General features: G+C 40.1%; 2 protein-coding genes, 1 long non-coding RNA gene, 1 other non-coding gene and 3 pseudogenes across 7 annotated transcripts in view; 3 read left to right on the top strand and 4 right to left on the bottom strand.

Moving 5' to 3' along the window:
* The window catches only part of LOC107523674 (uncharacterized), a 591,794-nt gene that overhangs the window by 351,488 nt on the left and 212,613 nt on the right, over positions 1 to 27,693 (top strand). The gene's annotated exons all lie outside the window — the stretch shown is intronic.
* LOC103126763 (NADP-dependent malic enzyme, mitochondrial) overlaps positions 1 to 27,693 on the top strand; it is a 96,652-nt gene that overhangs the window by 4,621 nt on the left and 64,338 nt on the right. The gene's annotated exons all lie outside the window — the stretch shown is intronic.
* On the bottom strand, positions 5,702 to 7,416 carry LOC132533876 (NADH-ubiquinone oxidoreductase chain 5-like; the record flags this gene model as incomplete). The annotated part of the gene is made up of 1 exon (XM_060176734.1): positions 5,702 to 7,416. A coding segment is annotated over one exon (513 nt), but the record flags the coding sequence as incomplete, so codon positions are not given.
* On the bottom strand, positions 10,473 to 12,005 carry LOC132533874 (ATP synthase subunit a-like; annotated as a pseudogene).
* On the bottom strand, positions 12,119 to 12,850 carry LOC132533875 (cytochrome c oxidase subunit 2-like; annotated as a pseudogene).
* On the bottom strand, positions 12,924 to 14,840 carry LOC132533873 (cytochrome c oxidase subunit 1-like; annotated as a pseudogene).
* Positions 23,608 to 23,687, top strand: LOC132534165 (small nucleolar RNA snR60/Z15/Z230/Z193/J17). Its single transcript, XR_009545838.1, has one exon. It is a non-coding gene; the product is annotated as a small nucleolar RNA snR60/Z15/Z230/Z193/J17 (small nucleolar RNA).

Here is a 27,693-nt window from a genome sequence, read left to right as displayed (position 1 = left end):
GACTCAGGGCATGGCACTCGACACTGTTAAGCTATTTTAGGAAGCGGCAAGCACAGGCAGGCTGGAGTCAGGCCCTTCTCTGTCAGAGGCTGTCCTTACTGTGTGGGTCTGGTGACTTGCTGTGTCAGGTCATTTATGTGGAATGGTTAAAAAAAAGCCTGGTGTTGTTGACTAAAGTACAGGAATTTGTGACACAGCTCAGCCCTGACGGAGGTATAAATAAGACAGAAGCACTTGCTTCCTTAGGGTTGAGGCCCAGTGGGCACCCATGGGTGGGTGTGTGGCCAGCGTCACCACGGTGTCAGCCTTTCCACATCTTAATCCAAGATGGTGGTGGTAGCGCTAGGCCCTGTTAGCCATTTCTTATGGAAGCCAATGGACAGGGCAGTACCTCCTAGGATTCAGTGTGGACTTGCCAACATTGTTTCCCTTGGAGACAGCCTGCCAGAATGAGTACCTGGCTGCCACAGAGCCCAGGGCTTGTCTTCTCTGGGTGAGTCCTCAACCCCCAAGCCAGTCATTCTATGTAAGGTGGAAAGAGAGGGTTTTGTGGATTCTGTCACAAAAATATTTGAGCACTTTTTTTAAACTGGCTTTGTCTTCATTGATAATGTCAGGTCTGCTTCTGACACACACAGCCTCTGAGTGCAATCCTTTCTGCTCAACACCAAAGTCTAGTTTCCTTTGCTCACCACAAGGCTGATCCTTCAGACTCAACTCCCTCATTGCCTGCCCTTCCCCTAATAATGAACCTACTTTTGTCTTTACAGTCTGAGGAGTTTTTCCTTGTTTTGCTCAGTAAAAGTTTTCCCCCTAGTCACTTTATTGGAGTGATGACTTAATGTCACATGTATGAAGTCTCTTATCTCCCTGTCATAGGTGTCTGCACTCCACACTCACCATCACCACACATCTTCCTCCACAATCACACACTGGATGATATTATTTATTTTTTTTATCTATTTATTTATTTATTTATTTACTACTATCAGTTTTATTTCAGTCTTTATTTATTCCCTCTTGTTGCCCTTGTTTTATTGTTGTAGTTATTACTGTTGTTTTTATTGATGTCATCATTGTTGGATAGGACAGAGAGAAATGGAGAGAGGATGGGGAAGACAGAGAAAGGGAGAGAAAGATAGACACCTGCAGACCTGCTTCACTGCTTGTGAAGCTACTCCCCTGCAGGTGGGGAGCAGGGGGCTCAATATTTCAGTCTTTAAAGTTCATCATCTTCTCTGCATCCCCACAGCCACCAGCCTTGGTTACTTTTTCTCATGTCATGTCTGCCTCTTCTTTGGTCTCTCCACTCTCATTGCTGTTCCTTCCAGTCCACTGCTCTATGTCTGTTAGTCACCTCTAGAGAGGCCCAAACCTTGACCACAACTGGAACTATTCTCTTTCTTTCTGGTCTCAACCCCAACCCACCCAGAAATCCCATTGCCCAGCCTTTAGACTAGACTGAAAGTCTAAGACCCATTCACCCACTCCTTCCCCATATCAGGTCCCTGATATGGGGAATTCTTTGCAGTTGTCTCTTGCCTCTGTCTTCTTTATTTTGCTTCATAGGATAGCCAGAGGGGCCTTTCAAAACCCCTTGAGGTCACAGTCCAGACAAGGCTTGATATATTTGACCTCCATGGCCTCGTTCTCACCCCTACCCAGACCTGGCTGGCCTCTGCCACTGTCTCAGACAGTACTCATCACTGGGTACTGTCCTTCTCACTGCTTCTGTACTGCTGGGTGTCCTCCTCAATGCTTCTGTACTGCCCTTCCCCCTTCCTAGGACATACTGCCTAAGAGCCACATGGCCCAACCCCTCCTCCATGGACTTATCACTTTTTTTCTTTTTCTTTTTTTTAAATATTTATTATTGGATAGAGACAGAGAAATTGAGAGGGGAGGATGAGACTGAGAGGGGGAGACACACCTGCGGTCCTGCTTCACCTCTTGTGAAGCTTTCCCCCTGAAGGTGGGGACAAGGGGCTTGAATCCAGGTCCTTGAGTACTGTAATGAGTGCACTTAACCAGGTGTGCCACAGCCTGGGCCTGGCTCATCACTTTCACTGTCAGCTGGACTTCAGACAATGTGGTGGACAACATAGCAGATTCAGCCCCCAGAGCTCAGTGTGAAAATGCTGGCTGCAGTGATGACTCAGTTGGAAATGCAAGATGTCTAGCAGAAGCAAGATGCCTGCGCTGTGCTATGGAAAGACAGAGCTCTAGAAAACTCTTGGAAAGAAGTGTGTAGACACTGACTTCCTTCTGGCAGTGGAGCTTTATTTTGTCTCTAGGTCCTTCCTCAGAATATGCTAACTTTTCACTCTCAGGCAATAGTTTCTGTTAACTGCAGTCTGCAGCCAGAGAATGGAGGTTCAGTAGCTGACTTGTCTGTAGCACCAATCATTTGGAAGCACCTGGAATAATATTGTGTCAAGCTTGCCCTGCATAGAAGACACTGTCTCAGTAGCTTGCTTTTTCTTTTTCTTTTTTTTTCCAGAGCACTCCTCAGCTCTGGCTTACAGTGATACTGGGGACTGACCCTGGGGCCTCAGGCATGAGAGTCTTTTGTATAATCATTATGTATCTCCCCAGCCTCAAACACATTAGCTTCTAGATGCAAGATATCTACGGTCTCGTGACAGACCAGGGGAATAGCTCACTTGGACACTGCACTACTCTTCAGTGTATGTGACCCAGATTCAATTCCAGTTCCCACCACACTGGAGGAAGCTTCTGCACTGTGGTCTCTTTCTCTGTGTCTCTGCAAACAAACTAAATGGGGGTGGGGAGGGCAAACGGAGTTATGCAACAAGAGACAGCTGTGAAGGCAGTGGGAGCCTGTCGCTTGTTCTGAGAGCAGTGGTCCTGGGCAGATGGGCCTGGGTTGTGTGAGCAGCCATGCTGGAGGGCACTTTCTTTTGGTCCCTGGGGGCCTGGACAGGCTCCTGTGGCTCCATTTCACTCTGCCTTCTGGTCATCACCACCCAAACTTTCTCCTCTCCAAACACCATCCTGTGATTAGGCTGGGAGAGGAGACTTTTGCTCCCCATGGTATTCACACAAGGGTCACTAAAGGGGGGCAGCTCCTTAGTTGGCAAGGATTCCCATCAGCTTCCAGATCTTTCTTTCCTTTGATGGGTGGGAAGTTCACTAAGGGAAGCCCTATCGGGCGGGTGCCCCATGGGTGCTGCCTCAATGCAAGACACAGAAGAGGCTCTGTGACAGAGTGATGGAAATTGGAGGGTCCCCTCCCATGAAGGGGTGGAAGGCAAGCAAGAGCAGCCATGAAAGACAGGCATTCACTCTGTACCCAGATGGCAGCCTGGCAGTTTCAAGGAAACCTAGCTACAACCAGAAAGGACCCAGGAGGGAGGGAGGAAAATGGAGCCAGTCATTCAGAAGAAGGATGTGGGGTGGGGTAGGAGGGAGAGCACCAGCTTGGAGAAGTTTGAATGAGACAGGGTCAAAGCTGTGTTTGTGTTTACAAGTGATCTTAGAAGCAATAAGTGGGGGTGGGGGGGAGGAGAGGGGGAACTGCAGAACGGGTTTTTTTGTCTGCACTCTGAGATATGAGACAGTGAGCTCCCTGAAGTCACATCAAGATTCCCTCTGAGACAGAGTCAGTGGCTCTGTGGGGCCCTGGAGACACAGGCTCTGATCAGCTATGATTTCCTGTGCTGTTTCAGAGAACTGGAAGACAGCTTGGAGACAGTGCAGTATTAAAGTTAGACTTGCAAGCCTGAGGTCATATGCTTCCCCAGAGGTCCTGGGTTTTGATCTGCAGCACCACTGTGTGACCAAGTTGGTATTATATCCCACCCCCATATAGAGGAAGGAAGAGAAGGAGGAAATGGGAAGGGAAAGGAGAAAGAGAGAGAGAGAGAGCAAGTTAAGAAGGGAGGAAAGAGAAGGGGAGGAATAAAGAATACTGGTGGTGGCATATCTGGTAAAGCATACATACGTGTTATCATTGCAAAGGACATGAGTTTAAATCCCACAAATGATGAAGTGTTCTTGATTTCCCTTTGACTCAATCAAGTGTGTGTGTGTGTGTGTGTGTGTGTTTTAAAATAAAGGAAAGGGGTGAAGAAATAAGGAAGAGGGGGAGTGAAATAGAGGAAGAGGAGCTGACATCTGACATGATGTTCCTTCTGAGTAAGGGGGTCCTCTGCAGAAAAATGAGACACTGTCCAGTGCTTGTAAGCAATGAAGGGTCATGGTCAGGCTTCCTTCAGTGAAAGGCCTCTCTGCTGCTGTTTAAGGAACAGATGAGGGGAGCAGAGTGGAAGCAGAAAGACCAGGATGAGGCCAGGCTCTCCACAGTGCAAGAGAAGATGTCAGCTGGGCATGGAGGTGGCCCAGCAAATGTCCTCTGTGTCCTTCTTCTTTTGTTGACCAGGATTGAGTCCCCCTGCCCCCTCACTCTTCACACAGTTACTTCTGTCCTTAAATTAATCAATAAAAGAGACCAGGGGACACACACTGAGTGCTGGGAAAGCAGTAAGCTGAATTGGGCTTTGTAATACCAGCAATCAGTCAAGATTTATGGTCAAGATTTTGTTTTATTTATCTCTTTTTAACGTTTTTATTTATTGATTGATGAAAAATGACAGGAAAAGAGAGAGAGAGAGAGAGAGAGAGGCATCACTCTGGTACATGTGCTGCCAGGGATTAAATTTAGGACCTCATGCTTGAGAGTCCAGAGCTTTATCTACTGTGCCACCTCCTGGACCAGAGATTCTACTTTACTTTTATTTTATTGTTTATTGACTTATTTACCAGAGTACTGCTCTGCTCTAGCTTAGAGTGGTCTGGGAATAGAACCTGGGATCTTGGAGCCTCAAGGCATGGAAATCGTTTGCATCACCATTATGCTGTCTCCTAAGCCAATGATAACCCACCATGAATTTGCACGTCTTTATTAGCACATCCCAACTCCTTTGTTCCTGCCTAAAATAAAACCAAATGGACTGGTTCATGCTGGAAATTCATCAGGACCTCTGCTTGGCATTTCTGTGTGGTTTGAACACTGGAAAATGAATGTCACAGATGCAAGGTTTTTCAAAAAGAAGGAATCTTAAAAAAAAAAAAGTTTCTTCACGAAACAATAAGTGAATTATCGCTATAGCTACGATAATGAAAGGAAAGATGAAGTGGAAGGCAAAGAAACGAGTTAGAGTAGCTTTGTCAACTGAAAACGATCCTCAGATTCATTGTACTAAATCTGTACCAATATAGGGGATGGCAGATAATAGGTTAGTAATGACTGTAGCGCCTCAGAATGATATTTGACCTCATGGTAGGACGTAACCCATAAAAGCTGTAGCTATAGTAACAATTAGTAGGATAATTCCAATATTTCATGTCTCATAAAATAAGTATGATCCGTAATAAAGGCCTCGGCCGATATGTAAAAATAGGCACATAAAAAATATTGAGGCGCCATTGGCGTGTGTATAACGGATTAGTCAACCGTAGTTTACATCTCGGCAAATATGAGTAATGGATGAAAATGCTGTAAGTGTGTCTGATGTATAGTGTATAGCTAAAAATAAGCCTGTAATAATCTGGATAATTAGGCATAGGCCTAGTAATGAACCAAAATTTCATCAAGAAGAAATATTAGATGGAGTTGGTAAATCAATAAAAGAATTATTAATAATTTTTATTAGAGGATGAGTTTTTCGTATATTTATCATTAGGTTCTTGTAGTTGAGTTACAACAATGATTTTTCATATCATAGGCCGCGAAAATTTTCGTGTAAGAATTATGATAATTTATCTGATACTATTATTTAGCATAATTTTTGTGGTAGGTTTTATTAGTTTTTCTTCTAAACCCTCTCCTATTTATGGGGGTTTAGGGTTAATTATTAGTGGTTGTTTTGGGTGCGGTTTAGTAATAAGTTGTGAAGGGTCGTTTTTAGGCTTATTAGTGTTTTTGATTTATTTAGGGGGTATGTTGGTTGTGTTTGGGTATACGGCAGCTATAGCGATAGAGGAATATCCTGAGGTATGATCTTCAAATAAGATTTTATTAGGTTCATTATTACTAGGTTGTATAAGTGAATTTCTATTTATAGTTTATGTTATTGTGGGCAATAGTTCCGGTTTATATTATGCTTTAGATTTTGATAATGAGGGTGATTGAGTTATCTTTGATACTGGTGATTCAGGGGTTTTTAGTGAAGAAGCAGTGGGGGTAACTGCATTATATAGTTATGGGTCTTGATTAGTAGTAGTTTCTGGGTGATCGCTAGTGTTTTGTGTTATTGTTGTTATGGAAATTATTCGTGAGGGTTAAGCAATGAGTAATAATAATGGCAATAGAATAGATAGAGAGATAAAGAATGATAAGAAATAAAATTTAACTAGGCCTGTTTGTTTAGATAGATACTTAGATATTTGTTTGTGAGAATTGATTAATATAATTGGTAAGTTGTGTTCATATCATGATTGATCTAATAAGAAGAAGGATATATTTTGGCTGTATTTTAGGCTTGTAACAATAGGATAGCGATGAATAATAGATGTGAAGTAACCTAATAGGTTTGAAAATTTGAAGTTATAAGAATTATAGGGTATTTTTAGAAATTGGGTTATTAAGCTTAAATCTAATGCTACTATAAGTCCAATAAAGGTTACAATTAAAGCTATTAATTTTATATATTGGGGTATGGTTGTTGGGGGAATAAATAAGGGGTTAATACTATATGTAAATATAAAACCTATAAAGATGCTCCCAATTATTAGACGTTTGATAGAATTAGTTATATACATATTATTTTCATTAATTGAAATTATAGTATTATATCGGGGATTTTTTAGTAAAACTATAATAATTATACGGGTGCTGTAAACGGCAGTTATTGAGGTGGCAATAATTGTTATTGTTAGGGCTCAGGCGTTTGTATACGACGTGTTAATGGCTTCAATAATTAGGTCTTTTGAATAGAATCCTGATAGATAAGGTATTCCTATTAGGGCTAGGTTTCCGATGATTAGGGCGGATGATGTGAGGGGTATAGTTTTGTAAATCGATCCTATTTTTCGAATATCTTGTTCGTCTTTTATATTATGAATAATTGACCCAGAGCATAAAAATAGTATGGCTTTAAAAAATGCATGCATGCAGATATGTAAAAAAGCTATATAAGGTTGGTTAATTCCGATAGCTACTATTATTAAGCCTAGCTGACTTGATGTTGAAAAAGCGATAATTTTTTTAATATCATTTTGTGTTAAGGCACATATAGCTGCAAATAATGTAGTTATAGCTCCTAAACATATAGTTATGGTTAGGATTATGGGGTTGTTAGTTAATATAGGGTGAAATCGAATTATTAGGAAAATTCCAGCCACAACTATAGTGCTGGAATGTAAGAGAGCAGAAACAGGTGTGGGGCCTTCTATTGCAGAGGGAAGTCAGGGGTGAAGGCCAAATTGAGCTGATTTTCCTATGGCAGCTAATAAAAGACCTATTAGAGGGGTGTTAGATGTCTGTTTGATTAATATAATTTGTTGTAAGTCTAAAGAGTTGGAGTTTAATAAGAATCATGTTATTATTAGGATAAACCCGATATCACCAATACGATTATATAGTATGGCTTGGAGGGCAGCTGTATTGGCGTCTGCTCGTCCGTGCCATCATCCAATTAGTAAAAATGATATGATGCCTACACCTTCTCAGCCAATAAATAATTGGAGCAGATTGTTGGCTGTAACTAGAATTAATATTGTGGATAAAAAAATGAGTAAGTATTTAAAAAACTTATGAATATTTGGGTCTGAGTGTATATATCATATAGAAAATTCTAAAATAGATCAAGTAACAAATAAAGCTGTAGGGAGAAATAGAATAGAAAAATAGTCTAGTTTAAAGCTTATAAAAACCTCTATACTTTGAATAGTCATTCAATGTCAGTTGAAAATTACTGCTTCGTGTTCTGATATAATAAAACTAATTAGTGGAACTAGAGACATTATGAAAGCAATTTTTACAGATAGTTTTACATGAGTAGGAAAATTTTGTATATTATAATTAGGGCTAATAGATAAGAGGATAGGTATATTTATAATTACAAGAGTAATTAATGTAGTAGATGCTATCATAATTTACTTTTATTTGGAGTTGCACCAATTTTTTGGTTCCTAAGACCAATGGATTACTGTCATCCTCTAAAAAGTGAAAAAGCCACAAGTATTAAATGTGGGAATAAGAGTTAGCAGTCCTTAAAATCTTTTTCGGTAAATAAGAGATTAATGCTCTAATTTTAGATTCACAATCTAATGTTTTTATAAACTATATTTACATAGAGTATTACCAAGAATAATATAAGGTTTAATAATTAATAATATTAGAGGGATAATATGTAAAGTTATGAGTAGATTTTCTCGTGTAAATGATGGCTTAATACTAATAATATGGTGGGAGGGTAACCCTCGTTGTGTGATAATAAGCATATATAAAGTATAGCTTACTGTAATTAGTATATTCAACCCTGTGAGAATAATAGTAAATTTCGATCAAGAATATAATGATATTATGATTAAGAGTTCACCGATTAGGTTGATAGTTGGGGGGAGAGCTAGATTATTTAAGCTCGCGATTAATCATCATGTTGCTATTAAAGGCAGGATAATAAGTAAGCCTCGGGTAAGGAATATAGTGCGGCTATGAGTGCGTTCATAATTGGTATTTGCTAGACAGAATATTAGAGAGGAAGTTAGACCATGGGCAATTATTAAAGTGGTTGCTCCTATATAACTAAGGGGAGTTTGAATTATGATTGCTGCAATAACTAAGGCTATATGGCTTACTGATGAGTAAGCAATTAAAGATTTTAGATCAGTTTGACGGAGGCAAATGCAGCTAGTCATAATTATACCTCATAAGGAGAGAATAATAAAGGGATAATACATAGTGCTGGTAATAGGGGCAGTTAATATATTAATTCGTATCATTCCATACCCCCCTAGTTTTAATAAAATGGCGGCTAAGATTATTGAACCTGCAATTGGGGCTTCAACATGGGCTTTAGGTAATCATAGATGGATTCCATATAGTGGTATTTTTACTATGAAGGCTATTATACATGATAATCATAAGAGTGAATTTGATCAGTCTATTGTATAATAATCTGAAATTAGGCTTATAAAAACAAAATGTGTAGAATAATTTATTTTTTTTAGATATAATAATGCTACTAATAGGGGGAGAGATCCTGTTAAAGTGTAGAAGAGAAAATAGGATCCGGCATTAAGGCGTTCAATTTGATTCCCCCACCGTGTGACAATAACTAAAGTAGGAATTAGAGTAGCCTCAAATAAAATATAAAATAAAAATATTTCTGATGCTGTAAATGTTATGATAAGTAAGATTTGTAGAGAAATTAGTATAGAAATGTAGAGTTTTTTTTGGTTTAGGTTTTCTTTTTGTAGGTGATGTTGGCTAGCAATGATTATTAAAGGGAGAAGTCATGTAGTTAAAATAAGTAGTGGTGTTGAAATATGATCTGAGAAATAGATAATAGAGGAGCTTGTTCATATATAATATTGCTTATTTAGGTATATTAAGCTTGTTAAAGCAATTAAGAAGCTATACAAGGTGATGTTAATTCATAAGTGCTTACTTTTAGATAGTCATGTGAGTGGAATAAGTATAATAGTTGATATAATTACTTTTAACATTTTAATAGATTTAGGTTTTGCACATAGTCATTACCGTGGAAATTATATATTTTTACTAAAAGCGCTAGGCCTAGTGCTGCTTCACAGGCAGCGAATACTAGAATAACTAGTGGAATTATATAAGTTATGGTAAAGTGCATATTGAGAGAAACAAGGGAAACAAAAATATATGTAGCTAGTATTATTCCCTCAAGACATAATAACGAAGATATCAGATGATGGCGATAAAGTAATATGCCAATTAAAGCAATTGAAAATGCTATTATTACATTTATAAATATAATAGACATTTGGTAATTATGAAATTATTCATAGTCTAATGAGTCGAAATCATTTATTTTAATTTAAACTAATTACCTTACTCATTTCATTCAAGCCCTTCTTTTATTCATTCGTAAGCTAGGCTAGAGGCTAATGTTATGATTAGAATAAGAACAATTATAATTGATGTAGTTGTATTTGATGAGTTTATTAATCAGGGGATAGGCAGGAGTAAGGCGATTTCTAAGTCAAATAATAAAAATGTGATCGCTACTAGAAAGAATTTTATTGAGAAAGGTAGGCGTGCTGATCCTAAGGGATCAAATCCGCATTCATAAGGGCTAATTTTTTCTACATGTGCATTTAGTTGAGGTAATGTAAAAGCGATAATTACTAATATAATGGCCAAGGTGGTATTTGTAAAAATTATAATTATTAAAGTTATTACCCTTTCTCGAAAAAATATCGAGTCTAATTGATTGGAAGTCAATTGTACAATGGTGTGCATACTAAAAGGGTATGATCCTCATCAGTAAATAGAAACGTAAAGAAATAATCAAACTACATCTACAAAGTGTCAATATCAAGCTGCAGCTTCAAATCCGAAATGGTGGTTAGATGTAAAATGAAATTTTAATTGGCGTATTAGGCAGATAAAAAGAAAAGATGATCCAATAATTACGTGGAATCCGTGGAATCCTGTGGCTATAAAGAATGTAGAACCATAGACACTGTCAGCGATTGTAAAGGGGGATTCATAGTATTCTATAATTTGAAGCAGCGTAAAATATAAGCCTAGGCTAATTGTAACAATTAAAGCTTGGATAGCATTAATACGGTCTTTTTCAAGGATACTGTGGTGAGCTCATGTAACTGATACACCTGAAGCTAGAAGTACAGCTGTATTAAGTAAGGGGACTTCAAGTGGGTTAAGAGGTTTAATTCCTGCGGGGGGTCAGTAGCCGCCTAATTCTGTTGTGGGAACTAAACTAGAGTGATAAAATGCTCAGAAGAATCCTGTGAAAAATAGCACTTCTGAGACAATAAATAGAACTATACCATAGCGTAGACCTTTTTGAACAATAGGAGTATGATGGCCTTGAAATGTTCCTTCACGAATAATATCTCGTCATCATTGGAATATGGTAAGAATATTAGTGATTAGGCCTAGGACTAGAAGGAAAATTGAATTAGAATGAAACCATATTATTAGTCCTGAAGTAATTAATAGGGCAGATAAGGCTCCTGTTAGAGGTCAGGGGCTAGGGTTGACTATGTGATAAGCATGTATTTGGTGTGTCATTATGTATTGTCGTGTAAATAAAGGCTAACTAAAAGCGTGAAGACGTATGCTTGAATGAGGGCTACTGCAATTTCTAAAATGGTTAATAAAAGAAGAATGATTAATGTAAGTATAGCTACGGAGGGGCTAATTGCTAAAAGGTTTAATACTGCACTTCCAATTAAGTGAATTAATAGATGTCCTGCTGTAATATTAGCGGTTAGCCGAATAGCTAGGGCTATCGGTTGAATAAGTAGGCTGATTGTTTCAATAATAATTAGCATAGGAATAAGGGGAAGAGGTGTTCCTTGAGGAAGGAAATGGGCTAGTGAATTTTTTAGTTTTAGTCGAAATCCTATAATAACAGCTCCAGCTCACAGGGGAATTGCTATACCTAAATTTATTGAAAGTTGTGTTGTTGGTGTAAATGAGTGAGGCAGAAGACCTAAGATATTTGATGAAGCAATAAATATTATTAAAGATATTAACAGTAGGGCTCAAGTTTGACCTTTAGGATTATGGTTATTTATTATTTGTTTAGTGGTTTTTTTAATTATTCATTGCTGTAGAATTATAATTCGATTACTAAAAAGTCGAGTATGCTTAATAAATAGAAGACTAGGGAATATAGTAATAAGAATGGCTACCGGGATACCTAATAGTGTAGGGGTAATAAAAGGGGTAAATAAATTTTCGTTCATTTATGTTCTCAAGGTTTAAGAGAATGGTTTAGAGTCTGTTTTTTTGTTTCTATAATATTATAAGTCTTATATGAATTAATTTTTAGCTGTATGATAATAAAAAGGGTTAAAAATATAGCTAAAATTATTGTAGATCATGAAGATGTATCTAATTGAGGCATTTGCACTAAGGGAAATTGGAACTTCCTTTCTTTAACTTAAAAGGTTAATGCTACTAGCTTCTTAGTGATTAAATAATTGATGATGTTCATTTTTCAAAATAAGTAAGAGGAACGGCTTCAATGGTGATTGGTATGAAGCTATGATTGGCACCACAAATTTCTGAGCACTGGCCATAGTACACTCCAGGCCGGGTAATTATTAGAGTTGCTTGATTTAGTCGGCCAGGAATTGCATCTGTTTTAATTCCCAGAGAGGGGACTGCTCAAGAGTGAAGAACATCTTCTGATGAAATTAGAATGCGGGTTGTAGTATCTGTGGGGAGAATGATACGATTGTCTACTTCTAAAAGTCGAAATATGCCTAGATTGAGATCTGAAGTGGGGATCATATATGAGTCTAAAGATAAGTCTTCAAAATCTGAGTACTCATAACTTCAGTATCATTGGTGACCTAAAGTTTTTATTGTAAGTGAAGGGTTATTTATTTCATCTATTAGATATAGAATGCGCAAGGAGGGTAAGGCAATTAAGATAAGAATAACTGCAGGAAGGATCGTTCATACAGTTTCAATTTCTTGAGCATCTACTGTACTTGTATGCATAAGATTTGTTGAAAGTATAGCAGAAATAATATATAAAACTAATGAGCTAATAAGAAATACAATTATTAAAGTATGATCGTGGAAATATAGAAGTTCTTCTATAATGGGTGAAGAGGCATCTTGTAGGCCTAATTCTAGAGGATAAGGCATAAGAGAAATAAAGGATTGTAACCTTTAATTTTACTTTGACAAAGTAATGTATTTTTTTTAATACTAAAATCTCTTGCTTCGAGAAAGTTATAGTGGTTATAAGATTGGCTTGAAACCAGTTTTTGGGGGTTCAATTCCTTCCTTTCTTATTTTGTTAGTACATATGTTGGTTCTTCAAATGTATGATATGGGGGAGGGCATCCATGTAATCATTCAATATTTGTATTCGTAAACTCAATTTTAAGAATTTCTCGTTTTGCAGCGAATGCTTCTCAAATTAAAAAAACTATAAGTATTACGGCTGTTAGTGAAATAAATGATCCTATTGATGATACAGTGTTTCATGTTGTATAGGCATCAGGATAGTCTGAGTATCGACGAGGTATCCCTGCTAGTCCAAGGAAATGTTGAGGGAAAAAGGTGATATTTACGCCTATAAATATAATAATAAAATGGATTTTGGCTCAAGTATCATTAAGTGTGTAGCCTGTGAATAAGGGAAATCAATGAATAAATCCGCCAATAATGGCAAATACAGCTCCTATAGATAGAACATAATGAAAATGTGCTACAACATAGTAAGTATCGTGGAGAACAATATCTAACGATGAGTTGGCTAAAACAATTCCTGTAAGGCCTCCAACGGTAAATAAAAAGATAAAACCTAAAGCTCATATTATTGCTGGGGATCATTTAATGTGACCTCCGTGAAGTGTTGCTAGTCAGCTAAATACTTTTACTCCTGTGGGGATGGCAATGATTATAGTAGCTGATGTAAAATATGCTCGGGTATCAACATCTAAACCTACAGTAAATATATGGTGAGCTCATACAATAAATCCTAGAAATCCAATAGATATCATGGCTCATACTATTCCTATATAGCCAAAAGGTTCTTTTTTACCGGAATAATAAGCTACAATGTGAGAAATAATGCCGAATCCTGGAAGAATAAGAATATAAACTTCAGGGTGACCGAAAAATCAAAATAAGTGTTGGTATAGAATAGGATCACCTCCTCCAGAGGGGTCAAAAAAAGTTGTATTAAGATTACGGTCTGTTAATAGTATGGTAATACCTGCAGCTAGAACTGGTAGAGCTAGAAGTAGAAGGATAGCTGTAATCAAGATGGATCAGACGAATAAGGGGGTTTGATATTGGGATACAGCAGGTGGTTTTATATTAATAATAGTAGTAATAAAATTAATTGCCCCCAAAATAGATGAAACTCCTGCGAGGTGCAGGGAGAAGATAGCTAGATCTACAGAAGAGCCTGCATGAGCTATGTTACCTGCTAGTGGGGGGTAAACAGTCCAACCGGTACCTACTCCCGCTTCAACTATAGAAGATGCAAGAAGAAGAATAAACGAAGGGGGTAGAAGTCAAAAGCTTATATTATTTATTCGAGGGAAAGCTATGTCAGGAGCTCCAATTATGAGGGGTACTAACCAGTTTCCAAAACCCCCTAGTATAATCGGTATAACTATAAAGAAAATTATAATAAATGCATGGGCTGTAACGACAACATTATAAATCTGATCATCACCTAATAAAGCCCCTGGTTGGCCAAGCTCTATTCGAATCAATAGACTAAGGGAGGTGCCTACTATACCTGCTCAAGCTCCAAATAGTAGATAAAGAGTGCCAATATCCTTATGATTTGTAGAAAAAAGTCAACGAGAAATAAACATAGGTAAAATGGCCGAGATATAGGTATTAGACTGTAAATCTAAACACAGAGGGATAGACCTTCTTTTTACCATAGCTCTGTAGTGTATAAACATATTGAATTGCAAATTCTAAGAAGCAGAAATATATTGCTGCCGGGGCTTCTCCCGCCTCCTCCCTTTTTAAAAAGGCGGGAGAAGTAGGTTGAAACCAAATTGAATAGGTATTTAGCTGTTAACTAAAATTTTACGGGATAGAGGCCCGTCAATCTAGTGAGGATTTAGCTTAAAAAAAGTGGTTTTTTTAAGGTTTTTTTTTTTAAGGTTTTAAGGTTTTTCTTAACCTTTTTTTTAAGGTTTAAGGTTTTTTTTAAGTGGTTTTTTAAGATTTTTAAGTGGTTTTTTTTAAGATTCCTTCAGGAGCATCTTGGGTCAGGCATCCATGAGAGCAATTCCAGGCTTGGGCTCTCCTTATCTGAGATGTTTGATCAGGAGCCCAGCCTGAGTGTTCCTGCATTGGTTTTATATCCACAGAGAACTGTGCTGGCTGCCATTTTGTCACCCACATTGGAGAGAAGGCTCCAAATCACTGAGGACACCACCACATTAGCGTCCTGGGTCCTGCATAGCCTCCCATCCAGAGCTCTTTTAACAACTCAAGCTATACAAGGCTTAGTCCTCAGGTCTCTGGGACAATAATAACTTCCTGCCTTGCAAATGAAAAGACTTGTCATAGTCTGGGGCACACATGTGCTCAGTGAAAAACTCCATCATTCACTTTAGTTTTTCTTTCTCTCTCTTTATTTTGAGAAGACTCTGGCAGAACAGAAAGAAATAGGGTCTGTAGCACATGAAATGCAAACCTTTCACTAATTTGATCCTTTGTTGGCAAACTATTGTCCCCCCCCCCCCCTTGGAATGTTAGCTTGCCTCTCTCTGTGGAGTGATGCTTGCCCTGTCTTTGTGAACCACAGCACCTGCAAAAGAAAACTATAGAAACTGGATGCTTTGAAGGAATGATATTCTTGGCTAATTTTACCTTAGTGTCAAACACTTGTCTAGGTTGAAAATTTTTTCCCAGAAATTAAGTTTTAATAAGATTTGCAGAAAGAATATTATAGCAAGTGGGCTCATTCTTTTTCTTTATTTTTAAAAGTATCTTATTGATACATTTTGAATAGAGCCAGAAATTGAGAGAGGGAAGAGGAGTCAGAGAGGGAAATAGAAAGGGAAATACCACAAGTACTATTTAATTGCTCATAAAACATAACCCTTTCACATGGGTACTGGGGGCTTGAACTAGTCCTTGCTCATAGTAACATGAGTGCTCTGCCAGATGCCACTGCCCAGCTCTCTCATTCTTTAAAAAAATTTGTCTATGAATTTTTTCATAGACAATGTCTCAATGGGGACAGAGAAATCAAGAGAGAAGGGGGAGACAGAGAAAGAGAAAATGAGAGGCACCTGCATCACAGCTCATGAAACTTCCTCTCTGCAGGAGGGAGCTGGGGGCTTGAACCCAGGCCTTTGCACATTATAACATATTTGTTCTACCAAGTGTACCACTGTCAGGCCCCTGAAAACTCACTCTGAATACATTTCTTATGTTATCTAGACAAAGATGTCTGTCACATCATGTACTCTAGTCATGAAGCTACAGACATCAAAGAAAAGTCCAGGGAGTGGGAGGTGAATCACCCTTTATAGCATGCATTTTCACACATGAGAACCTGATTTTGAGCCCCAAGTCACCACATGGGAGTGTCTGCTGTGGGGAAGCTTTATGATTGGCAGAGGAGTGTTGCAATACCTCTCCTTCTCTCTGCCTTTCACTCTGTCAGAAAAAGAAATGGCCACCGGGAGTGAAGGAGTCAAGCAGACACTGAGCCCCTATGGTGACCTTGGTGGGAGAGAGAGAGAGAGAGAGGGAGAGAGAAGAGAAGAGAAGAGAAGAGAAGAGAAGAGAAGAGAAGAGAAGAGAAGAAAAGAAAAGAGGGAGGGGTAGAGGAAGGAAGGAAGGGGAAGAGGGAAGGACGGGGCTAGGGGAAGAGAATCCTGTAATGAAAACACATTTTCTGGAATGAAAAGAGACTTGGAAAGCTAGTGGCCTTGCCAAATTGTAAAAAGCCTCAGTTTTATACCATGACTTTCCCAAGTCTTTGATCTTGTATAATGTCCTACAGTGTAATTGGAGTTACTGCCTTTAATTCACTTCTTTTCGCAAAAGTGGGTTTTCATAATGGAGACCACTACCAGAAACATCTCATGTAACTACCTCTTCAAGGGAGGAAGACTGTGAACACATTTGCATCCATTTAGCTGAGGGTTTGTAGATCTGAGGGACTCTTAGGCCCCAAATTTCCATGGAGGAAGCATTTATTTCATTAACTTCATCTCTTAAGCCCACACAGACAGGAACTGCTGTGTTAGCATCCTTGGTCAAAGTACTTCCCTCAAGTCCTTTCTTTTAGTTTGTGTGTCATGATACCATTTCAGCTTCAAACTTGTGAGCTTTACTACTGTTGTTTTCTCTATTTTCCTTACCAAGTGTATGAGGAGACGACTGTCCTACTTTCTTCTCTTCTGCTTGATATTTTCCTCATTAGAATTGCAAAAGGGGATACTAGGACTTCCGGAGGTGGGGCTACAGAGTAGCAGCAGCTACATTTCTCTCCTCTCCTCACCCTGGCCAACTAGGAATATCAAAGAAGATCATTTGAGGCTACAACAAGATAAGATTAAGACTGCCTTGGGAACCCACCAAGTCAACGGTGAATGAAAACACATGTGACTCGTGGACAGAGAGGGGTCTAGGGAGATATTCCTGGGGCTGAAACCCATATCTACTCCTGAGCAGCTGGTAACGGTCCAGCAGTTTGCCTGTTGAGGAGCAACCTCCAGTCTGTTTTTACCAACAAAAAGACTGCTGAAGGGAGAAGAAAACTCTCCTAAAGCTCACCAAACACAACTGTGAATCTCCATTGCTACTGCCTCTCGGAGACTGGAGCAACAGTGGGGAGACCCTGTGCTGACATCGGGGAGCAGAGAACTGACGGGGAAACTCAAGAGAAGATCTACATCCCAGTAGTCTAGAGGTGGAGCTGTATAGTGGGAGCCTTTCCACATTGTTTTCCTGATGAAAACACGGTGAATAATTAATTGCCTCAGAACCAACGTACTATAAGTGGGACTTGTTTAGAAACTCACAGGACCAAGCAGTACTGTGCAGCTTGGCTCTGGCTGCTGGCAGAGAAGCTGAACTGAGCCAGAGTCTTTGGATCCTTGAGGTGTGGGAGCCTCTTTTCATAACCACTGTGTATCTCTCCCCCACTCTTCTTTATCTCTAGCTCAGGAGTGAGTGGTTAAGCTAAAAAAATTTACTTATAGGTAAAAAGCCCTCAGGCTACCATAGCCTATAGGGAAGAAAAAAGAACAAAAGAGGTTTTGGACATGGATGTTCACAGTTTTGTTGAGCAGATCTTCACACTTTTTTTTTCTTTATTGGGGGAATTAATGGTTGACAATCACAGTAAAATATAATAATTTGTACTTGTGTAACATTTCTCAGTTTTCCACATAGCAATTCAACCCCCTCTAGGTCCTCTTCTACCATCATGTTCTAGGACCTGCCCCTACCCCACCCCAGATTCTTTTATTTTGGCACAATATTATTATTCAGCCCCCCCACTCTTTCTTTCTCTCTCTATGATAAACAATATTGTGGGATAAGAGGGGCATAATTCACACAGCTTCCACCATCAGCATGCCATATTGCATCCCCTCCACTGGAAGCTCCCCAATTCTTTATCCCTTTGGAAGTATGGACCAAAGATCTCCATGGGGCACAGAAGGTCTGGCTTCTGTAATTGCTTCCTCTGGACATGGGTGTTGACAGATTGATCCATATCCCCAGCCTGTCTCTAACTTTCCCTAGTGGGGTAGGGATCCAGGGAGACAGAGGATCTTCACATTCTTGAAGGGGTGAGCTAGCTCCCTAGGAGAAACAAATGAGAGGGCTGGGTGATGGTGCACCTGGTAGAGCTCCCATGTTACCGTGCTTGAGGATTTGGGTTCAAGACCCTGGCCCTCACCTTCAGGGGGGAGAGAAACTTCACAAGTAATGGATCAGTGTTGCAGATGTCTCTCTTTTTCTCTGTCTATTTCTCTCTGTGAAAAAGAAATAAAAAGGGAAAAAATGTGGCTGGTGGGAATGGTGGAGCTGTGCAGGCACTAAGCACCGGTGATAACCCTGGTGGCAAAAGAAAAAGGGGAAAGGAAACCAAGCCAGGCTGGTGGCTTTGGTCTTCCCGGTCTGTGGTCCCTGGCTTTGTGATCTGAGCACATGGTGGTCACCAGCTGCACCCCCCTTCCCTGTCATCACAGCCTGTCACCCATAAACCACAGTTGTCACCCTGTGAAGCAGCAACTGGTGGGTAGCCAAGGTCCTGGGGTTCAGAAAAACAAAAACTTCTACCTTAGGAAACCCCAGGCTTTCTCTCTCTCTCTCTCTCTTTATTTATTTTTAATGCCACTAGAGTTATTACTGGAGCTTGATGTTTTTATGAGAGATACCTACAACACTGCTTCACCACTTATGAAACTTCTCCCTTGAAGGTCTGGAGACCAGGCCCTTGAATCTATGTCCTCACTCATAGTAACCTGTGCACTCCAACGAGTATGTCATCACCAGCCACTACTAATGTTTTTGTTTGTTTGTTTTTTAAAGGATATAGCCAAAATGACCCATAGGGAGGCAGAGCCAGGCTGAGGTTTTCTGCAGAAACTGGAAGCCAGGTATTTCAGTTAAGACAGAGCCACATCTGGAAGTTTAGTCCCAGATCTCATCTTTTCTCTTATGGATATTTTTAGGGCCTCTCTGTTTAGTGCCTGTAGTGCCTTATCTTCACTTCCTCCTGTCCCTGGTCTGACATGAATTTTTCTCTTTTATCAGTGCCAGTTCATGTCGTTTCCTCTGGAACCCTTCCCAGGCAGCTCTGCCCCAAATGTGGGCACTGTACCTCCACATTTCTCCATTGAATCTCTCTGTTTGTCTCACCACCCTGTTCACACCCTTGTTTTTTATCCCACCCACCTTTATGGACTCCCCATGGACAGTGACTGTTGGGTCTATTGTTATGGCTCCAGGAGCCTGGGTTGGTGTTGTACATACAGCACAGCTGCCTCCTGGTGCTTGCTGAGGGAATAGTTCCTATAGCCCTGCAAGGACTCAGGCTTCTTTCTGCCATAGGGGCTGTCATCCAGGCTTCTCCCACTGAGTGTCCACCTCTACTGCCCAGCCCTGCCTCCTCTGCACTATGAGAACTCTCTCTAAGACTACCAGGGACAGATCAGGAGAAGCACAAGAAGAAGGCAGAGGGAAATTGAGCAGTAGTGCAGCCAGATAAGCACACGTGGCGCAAAGCACAAGGACCGGTTAGGATCCTGGTTCAAGCCCTCCGGCTCCCCTCCTGCAGGGGAGTTGCTTCACAAGTGGTGAAGCAGGTCTGCTGGTGTCTCTCTTCCTCTCTGTCTCACCCTTCTCTCTCAATTTTTCTCTGTCTCTATCTAATAACAAATAAATAAATAAAAATTTTTTAAAAAAAGAAGGCAGAGGGTTGGGGGACCATCACCAAGCACTCCCAGCATGTTTTTTTTTTGGGGGGGGGCATGTTCAGGTCATCCAAACCTAACTATTTTCAGTGCTTCTGTGAAGAATGAAGTGCAGACACCGCCACCCCAGGACTCTGTCTGGATTGCCTGTCATTGTCCCTTATCACCCACCAGCTTGCAGGGATGGCCAAGGACAACATTCAAAGGGGCCCACCAGAGCATTTGCCAGAGAGACTGCAATAGATAGAAGAGGATTATCTGCTAGCCTCTGGCTAGTAGAAAGAAGTAAGGGATCTCAAAAAAAGATTAAGAGATACTGAAAACAACAACAGAGACCTATGGGATGACTTCAAAAGAAATAATATATGCATTATAGGCCAACAGAGGAAGAAAGAGAGGGAGAGGAAGAAAGCATTCTACAGGACATAATAGATGAGAATTTCCTTAGTCTAGGCAACATCAAAGACGTAAAGGTTCAAGAAGCGCAGAGGGTCCCAAAGAGAATTGACACAGACTTAAAGACACCAAGACATATCATATTTAGAATGAAAAGTAATAAGGGTAAACAAAGGATTCCGAAGGCTGCAAGAGAAAAACAAAGAGTCACCTACAGAGGAAAACCCATAAGATTAGTAGCAGATTTCTTCACACAAACACTACAGGCCAGAAAGGAATGGCAAAACATCTGTCAAGTGCTCAGTGAGTAAGACTTTCAACCCAGAGTCAGGGGCTGGGGGCCCCTCAGAATGCTCTAGCTTCTTGATTCTCTTCATGTCAGAAAGACTTCTGAACTAGGAATATCAAAGGAGACCACCTGGGACCACAACAAGACAGGGCTAGAACTACTTTGGGAACACACCAAATCACCAGAGCATCCAGAGACCACAACTCTGTGCAGACCCCCAGCTCTATCCAGTTGAGAAACTTCTCCAAATGACAAGAAATATCAAAGATCACCTGAGACTGCAACAAGGTGAGACTGGGAGCCCACCAAGTCATCGGTGAGTGAAAACACATGTGGGTCCTGGACAGAGAGGAGCCTAAAGAGAGATTCCTGGGGCTTCAACCAAGCTACTGTGTCCTGCTAGACTGTCATTCAGACTAGGAGGAGGCAAAAAAACCTTCTCAGATAAGCAACAGTTGGAGGAATCAACTATCACCAAGCCTTCCCTGAAAGAAGTTCTGAAAGGTCTCCTACAAGCAATCAGATCACCTTAAACCTACCATATACCAGAACACTCTAAAATCTACAAAAATGGTGATATCTTCATTCTATAATATTAATAAATTTCAGTGGCCTGAATTCACCTATTAAAAGGCACAGAGTAGGAAGGTGGGACCAGAAAACACAACCCACCCATATGTTGTCTGCAAGAATCCCACAACTCAACAAGACAAACACAGACTCAAAGTGAAAGAATGGAAAACAATCATATAAGCCAATGGACCACCAAAAAGGGGGGCAGGAATAGCTATTCTCATATCTGGCAAGATAGACCTTAAAATAAACAAAATTTAAAAAGATAGGGATGGACATTACTTAGGGCTCAGAGGATCAGTCAATCAAGAGGACTTAATGATTATTGACATCTACGCAAATGATTATCAACATCTATGCACCTTTTGAGAGGTTATCTAAATACATCAAACATCTACTAAAAGAACTACAGCAATATATTAATAGCAGCACAGTAATAGTAGGGGACTTAAACACCCCACTCTCTCAAATTGACACATCATCCAGGCAAAAAATTAATAAAGAAAATGAGTGAGATAAATGAAGAGATAGATAAACTAGAGCTATTGAACATTTTCAGAGTAAAAATGGTGATTTCACCATTTTCAGCCCATCTTAGATGGAGCTTGAAGAAACCATGTTAAGTGAAATAAGTCAGAAACAGAAGGATGGATATGGGATGATCTCACTCACAGGCAGAAGTTCAAAAACAAGATCAGAAGAGAAAACACTAAGTAGACTTAGACTGGAGCTCATGTAATGCACCAAAGCAAAAGACTCTGGAGTGGGTGGGGAGAGTACATATCCTGGAACAGGATTGCAGAGGACCCAGTGGGGGTTGTATTATTGTGTGAAAAAATTAGAAATGTTATACATGTGTAAACTATTGTATTTACTGTCAACTGTAAAACATTAATCCCCCAACAAAGAAATAAAAATAAAAAAATAAATTATAAAAAGAAATACAATTTCTCCTCCTCCTCCTCCTCCTCAGTTTCTCATATAGGCTTCCCCCTGACCCCAGGCTTATCTTAGCTTACAAAAGATACAAGTTCTACCTTCATATCGTCTCAATACTGAATTATGAGAGAAAGACTAGGATGCTCCAATTGGAAGGAAGGAGTATACATCTTGGTGTGACATACTGGAGTGTGAGCTGGATGGTGTTGGAGACACTGAGCTGGCAGACACTCCAAGGATGTCCACTACATTTACAAAAGGGCATTTTAGCTTCCTCCTATCCACAATGCATCTGGACACACAGAAAACTTGGTGACTGCTGTTGAATGGGAATATCCATCAGAGGTACCTGTGAAAGGGACTGTTGGGGGCTGGATGGGTGGTGCAGCTCATAGAGTGCGCATGTCCCTGTGTATGATGTCCCTGGTTTAAGATCCCAGTCCCCACCCCACCTATGAGTGGCAAGGAGACTTCATAAGTGGTGAAGCAGTACTACAAGTCTCGCTCTCTCTCTTTTTCTCTCTCTCTCTCCTCCTCCTCTCCTGTTTTTCCTCCTTCTCTTTATCTCTTCCTATAATACATTAACATTTTTTTAAGGAGTCAGGCAGTAGTGCAGTGGGTTACGCGCACATGGCAAAAAGCATGAGGACTAGCGTAAGGTTCCTGGTTCAAGCCCCCGGCTCCCCACCTGCAGGGGAGTCACTTCACAAGTGGTGAAGCAGGTATGCGGGTGACTCTCTTTCTCACCTCCTCTCTGTCTTCCCCTTCTCTCTCCATTTCTTTTTGTCCTATCCAACAACAACAATAATAACTACAACAATAAAACAACAAGGGCAACAAAAGGGAATCAATAAATATTTAAAAAAAATTAAGGGTAAAAAAGTCCTGGGAGTGGTGTACAGGCACTAAACCCCAGTGATAACCCTGGTTAAAAAAAAAAAAAGAAAAAGATTGAGAGAGGGAGGGAGGGAGGGAGCGAGGGAGAGAAAATGTAACAATCAATTGATTGAAATGTAGGTTAAGTTGTCTTTTTATTTTTCTGTACAAGAACACTGTTCAGCTCAGGCTCAGGCATAAGAGTCTCTTTGCATAACCATTATATTATCTCTGCATAAGCTGTTATTTCTCTAACAATGCCCTGGTTGCTTGACTCTTGCCTGATTGGTTGCCTCAACAGCATATAATCAAAACTAACAATAATAGCAAAGAATCATACAGCACCTTAGTAGGTCATATCCTGTCCTAAGCTCTTTGATTTTTGTCAATTCTTTCAAATACTATCATGCATACAATGATGATGGCATAGTTCAGCAGACAAATGGTGATTAGTACACATGTCTTTTGCTCCTATCTAATGTATCTGGAAAAAAAAAAACAAATTCCATGAGGTGATGCTATTATTTCTATTTGCAAAGTGGTATGGTCATTTACCCAGGTCACACTTGTCAGTGACACTATGGTCAAGATTTCAGTGCAACAGCTAGAGAGTCAGTGCTTCAGAGCCACGCCTGAGGGCTTCAAATAAAAAGCTGGAAAAGCACACTGGCTGGGCCACTTTACCGAGTTTGAAAAAATATCCCTATAATGGGCTGATGATGGAGATTAAAGATAAATGCCAGAGGTCACAGATGCTACTCCAGCATTGCCATATGCCAGAGCTGAGCAGTGTTTTGGTGCTTCTTGATCTCTCTCTCTCTCTCTCTCTCTCTCTTTCTCCATAATAAAATAAATTTAAGGGGGGGATGTTGAAATCCACAGAGCACTCATGGCAGAAAGTACAGAAATGCAATCTCAGCACTTTTCAAATGGTGGGTCCTAGGCCTCCTAAGCTCATGCCTCATCACGGGCTGAATCAGGAATATATGCATCTGCCATTTCATGTCATGAAATCACAAAGTAGCAAACAGCTGTGTGCAGTCTCACAGCTTGACAGGCATCACTGCAAATAGCACTGTCTTTTTTACATCTGCTCAGGGAAGTATGGGACGTTTTCAGTGACTTCTGTTAATGACGTCTGAACTGTGGACCGAGGCTTAACTTTTAACTCTGCCACAAACTAGTAGTACAGCCATGGCAGGAACTTAATTTTTCTGTAGTCTCAGAGTTCTCTGCTGTCATGGAGATAAATTAGACTTCACTAGTAAAAAGTGTCTGGACCATATCCTTTCACTTGTCCTGTAACTTTCCACATCCTCCTCTGACCAGAAAAGACCTAGAATTGCCAAAACAATCTTGAGAAGAAAGAACAGAACTGTATGCATCACACTCCCAGATCTCAAATTGTATTATAGGGCCATTGTCATCAAAACTGCTTGGTGAACATGAATAAACACACTGACCAGTGGAATAGAATTGAGAGCCTAGAAGTAAGCCCCCACACCTATGGACATCTCATCTTTGACAAAGGTGCCAGGACTATTAAATGGGGGAAAGCAGTGTCTCTTCAACAAATGGTGTTGGAAAAAATGGGTTGAAACATGCAGAAGAATGAAACTGAACCACTATATTTCACCAAATACAAAAGGAAATTCCAAGTGGATCAAGGACTTGTATGTTAGACCAGAAACTATCAAATACTTAGAGAAAAATATTGGCAGAATTCTTTTCTGCATAAATTTTAAAGACATCTTCAATGAAACGAATCCAATTACAAAGAAGACAAAGGCAAGCATAAACCTATGGGACTACATCCAACTAAAAACCTTCTGCACAGCAAAAGAAACCACTACCCAAACCAAGAGACCCCTCACAGAATGGGAGAAGATATTTACATGCCATACATCAGACAAGAGTTTAATAACCAAAATATATAAAGAGCTTGCCAATCTTAACCATAAGAAAACAAGTAACCCCATCCAAAAATGGGGAGAAGTCATGGACAGAATATTCACTACAGAAGAGATCCAAAAGGCTGAGAAACACATGAAAAAAATGCTCCCAAGTCTTTGGTTGTCAGAGAAATGCAAATAAAGACAACCATCAGATACCACTTCACTCTTGTGAGAATGTCATACATCAGAAAAGGTAACAGCAGCAAGTTCTGGAAAGGTTGTGGAGACAAAGGAACCCTCCTGCACTGCTGGTAGGAATGCCAATTGGTCCAACCTGTCTGGAGAAGTCTCAGAAGACTCGAAATGGACCTACCCTACAATCCTGCAATTCCTCTCCTGGGGACATATCCTAAGGAACCCAACACACCCATCCAAAAAGATCTGTGTACACATATGTTCTTAGCACCACAATTTGTAATAGCCAAAACCTGGAAGCAACCCAGGAGCCTAACAACAGGTGAGTGATTGAGCAAGTTGTGGTACATATACACAATGGAATACTACTCAGCTATTAAAAACAGGTGATTTCATCTTTTTCAGCTATTCTTGGGTGGACCTTGAAAAATTCACGTTAAGTGAAATAAGTCAGAAACAGAAGGATGAATATGGGATGCTCTTACACTCAGGCAGAAGTTGAAAAACAAGATCAGAAGAGAAAACACAAGTAGAACCTGAACTGGAGTTGGTGTATTGCACCAAAGTAAAAGACTCTGGGGTGGGTGGCAGGGGAGAATACAGGTCCAAGAAGGATGACAGAGGACCTGGTGGGGGTTGTATTGTTACATGGAAAACTGGGAAATGTCAAATATAAAGCATTAATTCCCCAATAAAGAAATTAAACATTAATAATTAAAAAAGAGTTTACACTCTGACAGCTTGCAAGTGAATCTGAACTCAGTCCTGGACTTCAGTGCCAGTGGTGTTGAATAACGGCTTCTGTTTATCCTTCATCTTCTACTGGGATTCAATGACACCTCAGAATATTTTCAGGTCCTGAACTATTTATTCTCTCTTTGTCACTTGGACCCTTACTTGAAGGTCAGGTTCCATGTCGGTGGTACAGTTTAACACTGCCCCCCCTCCACCAAAAAAATGGAATGTTATATATGAAAAAGCCTGAGTGTGTTTTTCTTTATCCTTTTGGTTGTTTTTCCTTTCCAACCTGCATACTTGTGGCTAAATTATTTTCCTCAGACTTTCATGCTAGAATAATTTGTCTTTGGGTAGATGCCAAGCACAAGACAGTTTTCAGTTCTCTGCAAAACTGCTTTTCTAAGCAGTTGAAATGAAAGAACTCTCATGTATGATATTAAGCATCTATGAGCTGAAAATTTTCAGTGCCTTTGCAGCTTCTTAGGAGATGACCCAACAACTTCACAGAAAGTAAAAACCATGGCCCCAAGCCCACACCCAGTACCATTTCTAGTTGCATGTGACAGCTCATCTCCTTGGTGTTTGTTGAGTGTGACATTGAACTAGGTGGCTTGATGTCCCCATTTTTACAAAGTTGTGCCTAAAATTCCATTCCTTCTGACCTTAGAGGAAGTTGAGGTTTGGAAAGAGGAACCCATAAGCAAGATTAAATCACCATCTGGCTTAAATCTGTGGCATTCTCCCCACTGGCCAGGAGTGATGCTAAGTGTTTTCTTTCTCTGTGTTGTTTCTGTGTTGTTTCAGTGACTGACAGCCCCTCTGTGACAGATAACCCATACATTCAGAATAGATAAGCCAGGACTCACAGAAATCATTTGTCTAATGTCACTCATCTGTAACAAATTAAGAAAAAAACTAGCTTAGGGACATTTTTTTAACCAGATTTTATTGGGGTTTGATCCAGTTTCAGCATAGAAACAGCCATGCACTGTGCAACATGATTTCAGGCTGAGCTGGGCAAGTGCTGGCTCTGTGAAGGTGAAGCAAGAAGTAGTCCAAGGAGAGGGGGAGGGGGCCTGGAGGTGACTCACTAAGTGGAGCACACATGAAAACTTGCACAGGGACCTGGGTTCAAGCCACTGGCCACTGCATGGTTACACCTACGGGGGGAATCATGAGTGGTGAAGCAGTGGTACATGTGTCTACCCTTCTGTCTCTGTCTCTCACCTGTATAAAAAGAAAAATGGCTGACAGAAGCAATGAGTTTATGCAGGAACTGCGCCTCAGTAATAACACTGGTGAAAAAAAAGGAAGGAAGGAAGGAAAAAAGGAAGGGGACTGAGAAGAGAGAAGGAGGAAGAGGATGAAGAAAAAAGGAAGAAGTCATTAATCCAGTCCCATTGCCTGAATCTGACACTCAGATTGTTATCTGACTCTTTATCACCTCTTCCTTATCTTTAAATATACCAATAATAACAATATCCACCTAATAAGATCAGGGGGTGGATCAAAGAAGTCAGTTCTGACAAAATACTTAGAACTGTATCTGTCACACAGCAGGAACTCAAAAATAGGCATTTCATTTGATGGCTTGTTGCTCTTTACCAGAGCTCAAGAATCATCCACCGGAGGGCAAAGCTGTAGCACAGAGGGTTAAGTGCACAT

The sequence above is a fragment of the Erinaceus europaeus genome, chromosome 17, assembly GCF_950295315.1.
Source record: "Erinaceus europaeus chromosome 17, mEriEur2.1, whole genome shotgun sequence".
NCBI lineage: Eukaryota > Metazoa > Chordata > Mammalia > Eulipotyphla > Erinaceidae > Erinaceus > Erinaceus europaeus.
This window is presented reverse-complemented; position numbering and strand designations above follow the sequence as displayed.